The 13008-nt window shown below is 50.2% G+C and overlaps 1 protein-coding gene across 2 annotated transcripts in view; it reads left to right on the top strand.

Moving 5' to 3' along the window:
• LOC142499126 (nuclear receptor ROR-gamma-like) overlaps positions 1–8293 on the top strand; it is a 79072-nt gene extending 70779 nt beyond the window's left edge. For both annotated transcript variants that reach the window (XM_075608065.1, XM_075608066.1), the window contains exons 6-10: positions 400–532; positions 1054–1161; positions 6278–6388; positions 6945–7054; positions 7473–8293. In XM_075608065.1, coding sequence (XP_075464180.1) covers positions 400–532; positions 1054–1161; positions 6278–6388; positions 6945–7054; positions 7473–7619 — 609 coding nt within the window. In that variant the 3' untranslated portion in view covers positions 7620–8293. The remainder of the gene's footprint in view (positions 1–399; positions 533–1053; positions 1162–6277; positions 6389–6944; positions 7055–7472) is intronic.
• Positions 8294–13008: the final 4715 nt, after the last annotated feature.

The following is a 13008-nucleotide window of genomic DNA, read 5'->3' as shown; positions in this document are numbered from 1 at the left end:
ATCTCATCCAACAAAGGACACAACTATTTCTGGGAGCTCTAACAACTCCCAGAATCCCGTAGTAACAAACACATGTTTTTTCCTCCCAACGCAAGAGTGGAAAGTATTTAGCTGAGAGTAACGAGCTTTATAACCAGGGTTCAGATTGTGAAACTAGGGGAAATAGGGGCGATTTGATAATAATCTTCTTCATTAAAAGGGTAGTGGATACGTAAATAGGTTCCCCAGATGAGGGATGGGATTGAGTGAATTTTTCAGATTGAGGGACGGAGGTCTCATGCAGTGTTACAGTGTCAGAGGCAGGCGAACACCTACAATATTTGGGAGGGCATCTCAGGGAAGGTTAGAAAAGGTCCCAGGACAGTCAGAGGTGATCACTACGTGCGTGTCTGTGTGCAGCCCATGGACCAGATGTGGGAGCGCTGCGTGTGTCGTGTCACGGACGCAATCCAGTATATTGTGGAATTTGCCAAACGTCTCAGCGGCTTCATGGAGCTGAGTGCAAATGACCAGATTGTTCTCCTGAAAGCAGGTAAGCTAATGCCCATCGTGAGTCTATCTTTCCCTCTCTCCTGCTCTGCAGGTACTGTTTGTAAGAGGTTTCATTGGTATGTGAATTCTGCATAAAAGTGTACAGAGCCTCCCAAACCTCACAGGTCTCTTCTGCACATGTACAGAGCCTCCCAAACCTCACAGGTCTCTTCTTCACATGTACAGAGCTTTTCTAACCTCACAGGTCTCTTCTTCACATGTACAGAGCTTTCCAAACCTCACAGGTCTCTTCTTCATATGTACAGAGCCTCCCAAACCTCACATGTCTCTTCTTCACATGTACAGAGCTTTCCAAATCTCACAGGTCTCTTCTTCACATGTACAGAGATTTTCTAACCTCACAGGTCTCTTCTTCACATGTACAGAGCTTTCCAAACCTCACAGGTCTCTTCACATGTACAGAGCTTTCCAGACCTCAGAGGTCTCATTTTCAAGAAATGAGGTGGGGTCACTCTTCCTCCCACCTCTCAGATCCTATTATGCCTGTCCTTCTCCACACAGGGGCAGTGGAGCTGCTTCTGGTCAGAATGAGCCGTGCCTTTAACTGCCACAACAGCACCATCTTCTTCGAGGGCAAATACGCCCAGCTCGAGATCTTCCAATCCCTGGGTGAGGAGCGACCCTGTGCTGCCCATACACACAGGGGGGGGGTGTTGGGGTGTGTGTGGGGTTGGGTGTGTGTGGGAGGTGGGGGTGTGTTTGTGGGGGTGGATGTGTGTGGGGGGTGGGCGTGTGGGCGGTGGGTGTTTGTTTGTGGGTGTGTGTGGGGGTGGGTATGTATGTGTGGGGATGTGGGTTGGTGTGTGTGTGGGGGTGTGGGGGTGGGGGTTGGTGTGTGTGTGTGGGGGGGTGGGGGTGAGTGTGTGTTGGGGTGTGGGTTGGTGTGTGTGTGGGGGTGTGTGGGGGTGGGGGGGTGGGGGTGGGGGTGTGGGTTGGTGTGTGTGGGGGGGTGGGTTTGTGTGTGTGGGGGTGTGGGTTGGTGTGTGGGGGTGGGGGTGGGTGTGTGGGTGTGGGTTGGTGTGTGTGTGGGGGTGTGTGGGGGTGGGGGTGTGTGTGTGGGGGGGGTGTGGGATGATGTGTGTGTGGGTGTGTGTGTGTGGGGGGGGGGGGTGTGGGTTGGTGTGTGTGTGGGGGGTGGATGTGTGGGGGTGGGGGGGTGGGCTGGTGTGTGTGTGGGGTTGTGGGTTGGTGTGTGTGTGGGGGTGTGTGTGGGGGTGTGGGTTGGTGTGTGTGGGGGTGGGGGTGTGGGTTGGTGGGGGTGGGTGTGTGTGGGGGTGGGTGGGTTTGTGGGAGAGGGTCTGGTTTTCTGTGTTGGTGGGTCTGGGGTTTTGGGTCTGGGGGTCTGGGGTTGAGGGTCTGGGGTTGAGGGTGTGGGGGTGGGGCTGGTGGTGTGAGGGTGTGTGTGAGGGTGTGTCTGCATGGGTATGTGTGTGTCTTAGGGTGTGTGTGGGTTTGTGGGGGGGGTGTGGGTTTGTGGGGGAGGGAGTGGGGGGGTCTTGGTGTGTGTCGGTGTGCGTGTGGGTTTGTGGTGGTGGGTGCGGGGGGGTGGGTGTGTGAGGGTGTGTGGGTTTGTGGAGGTGGGTGCGGGGGGTGGGTGGGTGTGTGAGGGTGTGTGTGAGTTTGTGGGGGTGGGTGCGGTGGAATGTGTGGTTGTCTGGGTGTGTGGGTTTGGGGGGTGGGTGTCTGGGTGTTTGTTGGTTTGTGGGGGTGGGTGCGGGGGGTGGGTGGGTGTGTGAGGGTGTGTCTGCATGGGTATGTGTGTGTCTTAGGGTGTGTGTGGGTTTGTGGGGGTGGGTGCGGAGGGTGTCTGGGTGTGTGTGGGTTTGTGGGGGAGGGAGCGGGGGGGGTCTGGGTGTGTGAGGGTGTGTGTGTGGGTTTGTGGAGGTGGGTGCGGGGGGGTAGGTGTGTGAGGGTGTGTGTGGGTTTGTGGAGGTGGGTGCGGGGGTGGGTGGGTGTGTGAGGGTGTGTGTGAGTTTGTGGGGGTGGGTGCGGTGGAATGTGTGGTTGTCTGGGTGTGTGGGTTTGGGGGGTGGGTGTCTGGGTGTTTGTTGGTTTGTGGGGGTGGGTGCGGGGGTGGGTGGGTGTGTGAGGGTGTGTGTGGATGTGTGGGTGTGTGGGTTTGGGGGGGTGGGTGTCTGGGTGTGTGTGTGGGTTTGTGGGGGTGAGTGTGGGGGGTGCACTCCTCGTGCAAAGTAATTGTGCAGCTTTATATAAGCATAGTAAGTAAGAAATAAAATAATCCCAATAAAAGTGCTGGTGGTCCCGAGACGCTGGGCAGCGGGGCACTAATGTGCCGGGCAGGTTTTACTGTGGATTTTGCCATATGTACAGCTGTACCACGTCTTGTCACAATGTGTTTCCTGTGCTGAGCGTGCCAGAGATGCGATGTAACATAGTGCACCATCTCCCCACCTTTCTTTCTTTCTTTCTTTTTGTACATTTTTTCTATTATTGTGCTATTATTGTGCTATTATTGTGCTATTGTGACATGAACGGTGTTGTTTTTTTCCATTTCTTTTTTTAACTTTGATTATAAAATAATAATAGTTTACATTGACATTATTGCCTTGTGCAGACAGTATATTTTACTTTGGGCTACCTATATTTGGTGGCTTTTTATATTTGCAAGCTTACTCCACTGAGACACATGAAGAGCAAGGGTGGGCAACACCAGTCCTCAAGGGGCACCAACAGGTTGAGTTTTCAGGATACCCCTGCTTCAGCACAGGTGGCTCAATCAGTGGCTCAGTCCCCTGTGCTGATGCAGAGATATCCCTAATACCGGGTCTGTTGGTAACCCTTGAGGACTGCAGTTGGTCACTTCATTGACAGCCAACGACAGCCACCTGTGCTGAATCAGGGGTATCCTGAAAACCTGAGCTGTTGGTGGCCCTCGAGGGCTGGAGCTGCCCACCCCCCGTGATAGAGATATTATAGCATAGAGGTTCTATAGCAGCTAGGCTGGGGGGAACCGTTCTAGGCTGGAGGTAACACTATGCAGTTAGGTGCCGGAGCACTTGGGAGTAACCGTTCTAGGCTGGGGGTAACACTATGCAGTTAGGTGCCGGAGCACCTGGGAGTAACGGTTCTAGGCTGGGGGTAACACTATGCAGTTGGGTGCCGGAGCACCTGGGAGTAACCGTTCTAGGCTGGGGGTAACACTATGCAGTTGGGTGCCGGAGCACCTCGGAGTAACCGTTCTAGGCTGGGGGTAACACTATGCAGTTGGGTGCCGGAGCACCTGGGAGTAACCGTTCTAGGCTGGGGGTAACACTATGCAGTTAGGTGCCGGAGCACCTGGGAGTAACGGTTCTAGGCTGGGGTTAACACTATGCAGTTAGGTGCCGGAGCACCTGGGAGTAACCGTTCTAGGCTGGGGGTAACACTATGCAGTTGGGTGCCGGAGCACTTGGGAGTAACCGTTCTAGGCTGGGGGTAACACTATGCAGTTGGGTGCCGGAGCACCTGGGAGTAACCGTTCTAGGCTGGAGGTAACACTATGCAGTTAGGTGCTGGAGCACCTGGGAGTAACGGTTCTAGGCTGGGGGTAACACTATGCAGTTAGGTGCCGGAGCACCTGGGAGTAACGGTTCTAGGCTGGGGGTAACACTATGCAGTTAGGTGCCGGAGCACCTGGGAGTAACCGTTCTAGGCTGGGGGTAACACTATGCAGTTAGGTGCCGGAGCACCTGGGAGTAACGGTTCTAGGCTGGGGGTAACACTATGCAGTTAGGTGCCGGAGCACCTGGGAGTAACCGTTCTAGGCTGGAGGTAACACTATGCAGTTAGGTGCCGGAGCACCTGGGAGTAACGGTTCTAGGCTGGGGGTAACACTATGCAGTTAGGTGCCGGAGCACCTGGGAGTAACCGTTCTAGGCTGGGGGTAACACTACGCAGTTAGGTGCCAGAGCACCTGGGAGTAACCGTTCTAGGCTGGGGGTAACACTATGCAGTTAGGTGCCGGAGCACCTGGGAGTAACCATTCTAGGCTGGGGATAACACTATGCAGTTAGGTGCCGGAGCACCTGGGAGTAACGGTTCTAGGCTGGAGGTAACACTATGCAGTTAGGTGCCGGAGCACTTGGGAGTAACCGTTCTAGGCTGGGGGTAACACTATGCAGTTGGGTGCCGGAGCACCTGGGAGTAACCGTTCTAGGCTGGGGGTAACACTATGCAGTTAGGTGCCGGAGCACCTGGGAGTAACGGTTCTAGGCTGGGGGTAACACTATGCAGTTAGGTGCCGGAGCACCTGGGAGTAACGGTTCTAGGCTGGGGGTAACACTATGCAGTTGGGTGCCGGAGCACTTGGGAGTAACCGTTCTAGGCTGGGGGTAACACTATGCAGTTGGGTGCCGGAGCACCTGGGAGTAACCGTTCTAGGCTGGGGGTAACACTATGCAGTTAGGTGCCGGAGCACCTGGGAGTAACGGTTCTAGGCTGGGGGTAACACTATGCAGTTAGGTGCCGGAGCACCTGGGAGTAACGGTTCTAGGCTGGGGGTAACACTATGCAGTTAGGTGCCGGAGCACCTGGGAGTAACCGTTCTAGGCTGGGGGTAACACTACGCAGTTAGGTGCCAGAGCACCTGGGAGTAACCGTTCTAGGCTGGGGGTAACACTATGCAGTTAGGTGCCGGAGCACCTGGGAGTAACCATTCTAGGCTGGGGGTAACACTATGCAGTTAGGTGCCGGAGCACCTGGGAGTAACCGTTCTAGGCTGGGGGTAACACTATGCAGTTAGGTGCCGGAGCACCTGGGAGTAACCGTTCTAGGCTGGGGGTAACACTATGCAGTTAGGTGCTGGAGCACCTGGGAGTAACCGTTCTAGGCTGGGGGTAACACTATGCAGTTAGGTGCTGGAGCACCTGGGAGTAACCGTTCTAGGCTGGAGGTAACACTATGCAGTTAGGTGCCGGAGCACTTGGGAGTAACCGTTCTAGGCTGGGGGTAACACTATGCAGTTAGGTGCCGGAGCACCTGGGAGTAACCGTTCTAGGCTGGAGGTAACACTATGCAGTTAGGTGCCGGAGCACCTGGGAGTAACCGTTCTAGGCTGGGGGTAACACTATGCAGTTAGGTGCCGGAGCACCTGGGAGTAACCGTTCTAGGCTGGGGGTAACACTATGCAGTTAGGTGCCGGAGCACCTGGGAGTAACCGTTCTAGGCTGGGGGTAACACTATGCAGTTAGGTGCCGGAGCACCTGGGAGTAACCGTTCTAGGCTGGGGGTAACACTATGCAGATAGGTGCCGGAGCACCCGGGAGTGACCGTTCTAGGCTGGGGGTAACACTATGCAGTTAGGTTCCGGAGCACCTGGGAGTAACCGTTCTAGGCTGGGGGTAACACTATGCAGTTAGGTGCCGGACCACCTGGCAGTAACCGTTCTAGGCTGGAGGGATTCAGCCGGAAAGAAAGAAAAGAGCAATTAAGATTTCCTAAAATCAGGAGCAGAGCGTCCTGGGCACAAAGGGTTCCTCAGTATGATGCTGCGCTGTGATGCTTGTAGTAACAGTACACGGTGCTCGGAATCAAACATTAGGTTGACCAAGTCCGCACCAGTGTTCGGACGCACAATTCTGGGGGGGGTGAACCTCTCCGCGGTCAGATGCGCCCGCGATGCTAGGTAAATTGACTTGTTGCAGGTCACCCCAGCAGTGAAAGGGTTAGGGAACAGTTTTCCCGTTGACGATGCCAATGTTAAGTCCCTGTCTTGTTGTCCCGGCAGGCTGCGACGAGCTCATCGCTTCCATGTTTGATCTCTGCCATTCCCTGTGCTCCCTGAACCTCTCCGAGTATGAAATCGCTTTCTTCTGCGCTCTGATTCTCCTCGATCCAAGTAAGAGCCAAAGAGGGAGAACGGGCTGTGCACCCGTACAATACCATGATATGCCAGGGCCCTGTGCCCTTACACAATAATATCTCACTGCTTTATTGACATGTACCTCCTATGCCACAAGAGGGTGTCCCAGATTCCAAACTGAGGAGACTTATGTGACGCTTCCACTTTGTTCTCTCCCCTCCCTCTCATTTCCCCTCCAGCCTTCTTAGTTTCTCTTTCTTAGCTCAAATTTGACTTCACCCAACCGGATCTTAATCTATTCACCTCACTTTCTCTCTTTATTATTCTTTGTTCTCACTTTACCTTTGTGTGCTACTCTCTCACTCTCTAAACACTCTCTCTTATCCTTTCTCTGCCTCTCTGTCCAAAGTTTAGCAAACCTCAGACCTGTCTCACAACTCTCTCTCTTCTCTCACCTTTTACTCTTCCATTTGACGAGCCGACCTTTCTTCTTCCTATTATTGTCACTCTCTGCTTTTCTTTTGACCTCTCTCTACTTTCTGTCCCTCCCTGCCCTGTCTTTACTCCTCCTCCTCTTTCTTCCCTCCCGCAGGCCGCCCCTGGTTACAGGACAAGCAGAAGGTGGAGACCCTCCATAGGAAGCTCGAGCTGTCCTTTAGACACCTGTTGCGGAGGACACACCGTGAAGCCATCCTGTCCAAGGTCAGACCTGCGGTCTGCTCTATCCACTTTAACATTATCATAACATGGAGGCGGCACCCTCACATCACACTACTAAGAGGCATGTACGTGCATTAAGGCTTAACTGGATTATCACCAGATACCACCCCCAGTACAGATCTGTATGTTACAGCACAGTAAATAATACAACATCTCTGTATTGGGGTGAGCCTTCAAATAAGTATGTCTGTACTGTATATACAGACACACAATGTACATACATCCAATGGGATGCATGTATACTATTTGTTTGCTATTTGTTCTAAGAAAAGTCCAAATCCCATACTGACAGCTGTGATAAGCCGATGATTTAATTCTGGGGTAAATACATATGAAATAGTAGGAACATCTGGGGAAGAATGTAACATCCAGTGATCTCCCCCATTCCATGTGTTTCCAGCTCCCGCAGAAGGGGCGGCTGCTTGCCATATGCCAGCTGCACATGGAGAAGCTGAGCATCTTCCATCAGATGTACCCGGGCATCGCGTGGGAGAGATTCCCCCCTCTCTACAAGGAGCTCTTTCTCTCAGAGCCAGAGAACTCATGAAGAGTAGAACAGAGGCTGGAATATGCATCTCCTCAGCCTTCCCCCCCGGCTTCTTCCCTCACTCACTGCCACCGCGGGGTCCTCCTAATCTGCTCGTCAGGGGAGGACATGTGAGAGAACAATACTCCTTCAGGGTCACACCAAGGACCCAAGCAGCGTCACATGCAGCGTGTGAGCTAGAGAAGAGCGGTGGTTGCAAAGTAGTCAGCGCATTAACCTTCCTCAGAGGACCAGAAGTGTCTTCAAAGTGGAATCGTGCCTTTTTATAATAAACTAGCTGATATACCCGGCGTTGCCCGGGATGTAAAGAAAAATTATGTTGTTGTTGAAAAAAGTTTGTATAATATTTTAACTTGATAAAGCACTGGCAGTAAACGTGGAGCTGGAAACATTTTATATATATATATATATATATATATATATATATATATATATATATATATGCAGAGTGAGTCCCTGACCCAAAGAGCTTGCAATCTTTTTTAGTATCTTACGGGGATAATTACCCGACATAGAATTCCTACTTCATAGGCCAGTTTATTGGGCTCATTGGGGTGTATATTTGAATAAGCTGCAGGTGTTGTGTATATTGTTTCTATATTATTTTACTACCTTACAATAAGCTACATACAACATACATGTTCTGTGTTTTGTTTTCTTTTCTATTGACAATAAACTCCCTTTTAAATACAACTCATATGCATGTGGTTCTTTCACATACTGTAGGAGTCTTTTGGTTCCTTGAAAAGGTGAATTACTTTATGAAAACACAGAAGATAAAGACCCTCCCCCAGTCCTGAAGATAAAGACCCTCTACCAGTCCTGAAGATAAAGACCCTCCCCAAATCCTGAAGATAAAGACCCTCCCCCAGGCCCCAAGATAAGGACCCTCCTCCAGTCCTGAAGAAAAGAACGCTCCCCCAGTCCTGAAGATAAAAACCCTCCCCTAATTCCAAAGATAAGGACCCTCCCCAGTCCCGAAGATAAGGACCCTCCCCTAATCCTGATGATAAGGTCCTTCCCCTAGTCCTGGAGAGAAGGCCCCTCCCCTAGTCCTGGGGATAAGGTCCTTCCCCTAGTCCTGGAGAGAAGGCCCCTCCCTTAGTCCTGGAGAGAAGGCCCCTCCCCTAGTCCTGGGGATAAGGTCCTTCCCCTAGTCCTGGAGAGAAGGCCCCTCCCCTAGTCCTGGAGAGAAGGCCCCTCCCCTAGTCCTGGGGATACGGTCCTTCCCCTAGTCCTGGAGAGAATGCCCCTCCCCTAGTCCTGGGGATAAGGTCCTTCCCCTAGTCCTGGAGATAAGGTCCTTCCCCTAGTCTTGGAGAGAATGCCCCTCCCCTAGTCCTGGGGATAAGGTCCTTCCCTTAGTCCGGGAGATAAGGTCCTTCCCCTAGTCCTGGGGATAAGGTCCTTCCCCTAATCCTGGGGATAAGGTCCTTCACCTAGTCCTGGAGATAAGATCCCTCCCCTAGCCCTGGGGAGAAGGTACCTCCCCTAGTCCTGGGGATAAGGTCCTTCCCCTAGTCCTGGGGATAAGGTCCTTCCCCTAGTCCTGGAGAGATTGCCCCTCCCCTAGTTCTGGGGATAAGGTCCTTCCCCTAGTCCTGGAGAGAAGGTCCTTCCCCTAACAGGACCAGTTGCCCATTTATTAAAACCCAACATTTTGGAACATGTGGAAGGGTATTGCATGTACCATCATGCATGTGACATCTTAAAGGAACCCTCCAAGCGACAATATGTTTTTGTTGTTTTGTTTAAGTTATATGTTTGAAGCAGGGGGTCTCCGTAGCTGAACTGCATTGATTTCAGCTCCAGGGACCCCCAGCACCACGAGATACTCACCTCCGAATGAGGTGCTGGTATCTATATGCAGTTGAAAGCTCCCATGGGCCAATAGGAAGACACAAAGGTTGCCCTCACGGCTTCCTATTGGCTCGCAGGACGTGGGACTTTTAACAGCCATATTGTGAACCCCAGCCGCGGCTCCTACCGGCAGCACCTACGGAGGTAATTATCTCAGGAAGCAAGGGGTCCCCGGAGCTGAAATCTACGTGGATCAGCTCCGGAGACCCCCTGCTGCAACCCTATTTAAAAAAATACTTACTTCCGCTTGGGGAGCTCGTCTAATAGAATTCAAACATTTAAATAAAGTAGCACCCCCACACCCCAATTCTCTCATGCATTTGAAACGGTCAGTGGCTGTCCTACATGCATTAATGTAAACGCATTTACCGCTCATTGTACAACTTTTATATCTTGGAGAACAACACTCTTTTAATACTACATTCTGTTACTAGAATGTTTCCGTTCTCCTTCTATATCACCCGGTATTTATCAGAGCTGCCCACAGTGAAATGCACAGCGGGTTAAACAAGGAAATACAATATCAATATACAGGGTTTTGTGCTAGAAAGAGATGGAGACAACGCAAGAGGAAGACCCTGACACAGGGAGCTAACAATTTGAGTAATGCAATAGGAGACTGACGCAAAAGCATGTCATGTACGTGCGCATTGTGCATTTTAATCAAAGAGAGGCAGCTGATGTAGGATAAATCCATAAGCCAGGGGGGCTCAACTCCAGTCCTCAAGACCCCCCAACAGGTCAGGTTTTCAGGATATCCCAGCTGCAGCACAGGTGGCTCAATCAGTCCCTGCTTTAGCAGAGGTGGCTCAGTCTTCAACCCCTCAGTCTTTGACTGAGCCTCTGATTGAGCCACTTGTGCTGAAGAAGAGATTGATTCAGCCCCCTGTGCTGACCCAGGGTTATCCTGAGTACCTGACCTGTTGGGGGGTCTCGAGGACTGGAGTTGAGCCCCCTGCCATTAGGGACATTGAAAGAAGGAGAATGTGGTAGATTTGTAGCACAGAGACAGGAAAGGATGGATAACAGAGGTGGGAGTTCTATTAGAAAGCTCCCGTGGGGTGGGGGGGGCGGGTTGGAGGGGGGTGTCTTTCATTGAGACGGGGAGAGAGGGAGGGTGCCTGGTTAATAGAGGTGAGTTGGGAGTTCTAGAGATACACCAGACTTAGCAAGTAGATTAGAAGCACACCATGAAGATTACTTATATTTGGGGGCAACACCACAGAAGAGTGGTCTTAGCAAAGTAACGTCCTGACTCACCCCCAACATCCAGCGCTTTATACAGAGGTGTCACTGGGTGCGCGGTCTTACAGGTCCTGATTATACAAACAAATAGGAAAGTATTTCACGTGATACACTGAATATCTCTGAATTTAGGGCTCTGTAAATATTTCTCTGTAAGGCACGTTAGGAAAATTTACAGAGGAGAAGAGCTCAGAGGTTGCACTTCACTGAATCTCAGCGTTATTCCTATGCATTCCTTCCCCTTCTCAGTAAGGACAGAGTACATGAAATATTAATAGCTTATAGGTATAACGTGTCTGTCTCAGTAGGAAGCCTGCTCTCCAGATGTCTCTCACACAGACTCTCTGCCTCCAACTGCCCTTCTGTAACTACATACAGGAGAGCCCAGAGGAACAGCAGGAAAGCTGGCGGAAACTCATGGTGCAGGTAGGAGAACGAAGGCAAATACTGTGTGTGTGTGTGTGTGTGTGTGTGTGTGTGTGTGTGTGTATGTATATATATATATATATATACCCCTGAAGAAGGTCCCCCTGGGGACCGAAACGTCTGCCATATGTGTGCATTTTGGACCCAATAAACCACTTGTACGTGATTATCTCTTGTATTGTGCCGGTATATTGGATTTCTATGGATCATCACAGAAATATATATATCATCTTTATACAGATCTGAACTCTCACGAACTATACACAAATACCTAAAGATTTATGTAGCTCAGCAATCATCCTTATGTCCTCATACCTCTCTGTGCTACTGTTATCAACACAGTCAATTTATAAACGTGTATATTATGTTTATACATAAAGCCCCCACTGTACGTCCGTATCCAAGTAGTTATAGCTCATAGGTAACGTACAGGGAAATGCACCGCCCTTAAAAAAAAATACACTTTTTCTTCTTTTTTTTAAACAACGGCTCAATTTCTGTTGGTATAGAAAAGAAACAGATGCAACATCTTTCTAAATTATGTCTCAAGTGCTTTGCCACCTGGAAAAGGATACTTCTCTCTGCACAGTACCACTACTTATTAATGGGCCACTGCATGCACACCTTTATCTCCGCTCTCTATAGACAGACCCCTTTGCTCAATCAGTGGCTTAGTCAAAGACTGCACCACCTGTGCTGAAGCAGGGATATCCTTAAAACCTGACCTGTTGGGAGATCTTGAGGACTGGAGTTGAGCCCCTCTGACCTGTAGCTATATCTGTCTCAAGAAAGCTTCCTCAAACACAACCAACGGATACAACTGTACACTAATAACTTGTCCTTTTGCTCTGCATTCTATATGATGCGTTTATCACTTTGTTATTCTGTAAAATGCCCATTATACCAGTTGGACACCCTTCCTGCCCTAACTTCGCAGAGTAAAACTGGAGTCACAGGTTGTAAGGCAGTTACATGGCTGTCCGTGGTACTGAATCCCAGTGGGAAGAGTGAATGGGGTGTATGAAGCAGAGAGGTGGGCGCATGGCTTGTGGGAGTATATAAGTACATTTCCCAAATGATGCGGTTACCAAGGCTGCAACGACAATGGAATTTGAGACTGAGGTGTCAGGCAAGTGATGGTTGCAATGTTGAGCAGGAGCAGACAAAGTGACTCAATTAACCCTTTTACAGCCAGAGTGGCAAGATGTGCCTTTATCATGAAGCATGTTGACATGAGTAGAGAATAAAATACAAATAATAACCGCAAACAAAATAAGAATAATAAGGTTAAAAATGAAAAGGATATGTTATAAAATGTAATAATTTAACTGAATGCAGGAACTGCAGGTTTACAAGATGGGATCCATTGTCGTAGACAAAACACCAAAACTCCTACTGTAATACCTAAATCCCCTACTGTAACACCTAAATCCCCTACTGTAACACCTAAATCCCCTACTGTAACACCTAAATCCCCTACTGTAACACCTAGATCCCCTACTGAAACACCTAAATCCCCTACTGTAACACCTAAATCCCCTACTGTAACACCTAAATCCCCTACTGAAACACATAAATCCCCTTCTGTAACACCTAAATCCCGTACTGTAACACCTAAATCCCCTACTGTAACACCTAAATCCCCTACTGTAACATCTAAATCCCCTACTGTAACATCTAAATCCCGTACTGTAACATCTAAATCCCCTACTGAAACACCTGAATTCCCTTCTGAAACACCTAAATCCTCTACTGAAATATCTTAATTCCCTTCTGAAACACCTAAATCCCCTACTGTAACAACTAAATCCCCTACTGTAACACCTAAATCCCCTACTGTAACACCTAAATCCCCTAC

Source organism: Ascaphus truei, chromosome 7 (assembly GCF_040206685.1).
Source record: "Ascaphus truei isolate aAscTru1 chromosome 7, aAscTru1.hap1, whole genome shotgun sequence".
Classification (NCBI taxonomy): Eukaryota; Metazoa; Chordata; class Amphibia; order Anura; family Ascaphidae; genus Ascaphus; species Ascaphus truei.
The sequence above is the reverse complement of the archived record's forward strand: the minus strand, read 5'-3'. Positions and strand labels throughout refer to the sequence as shown.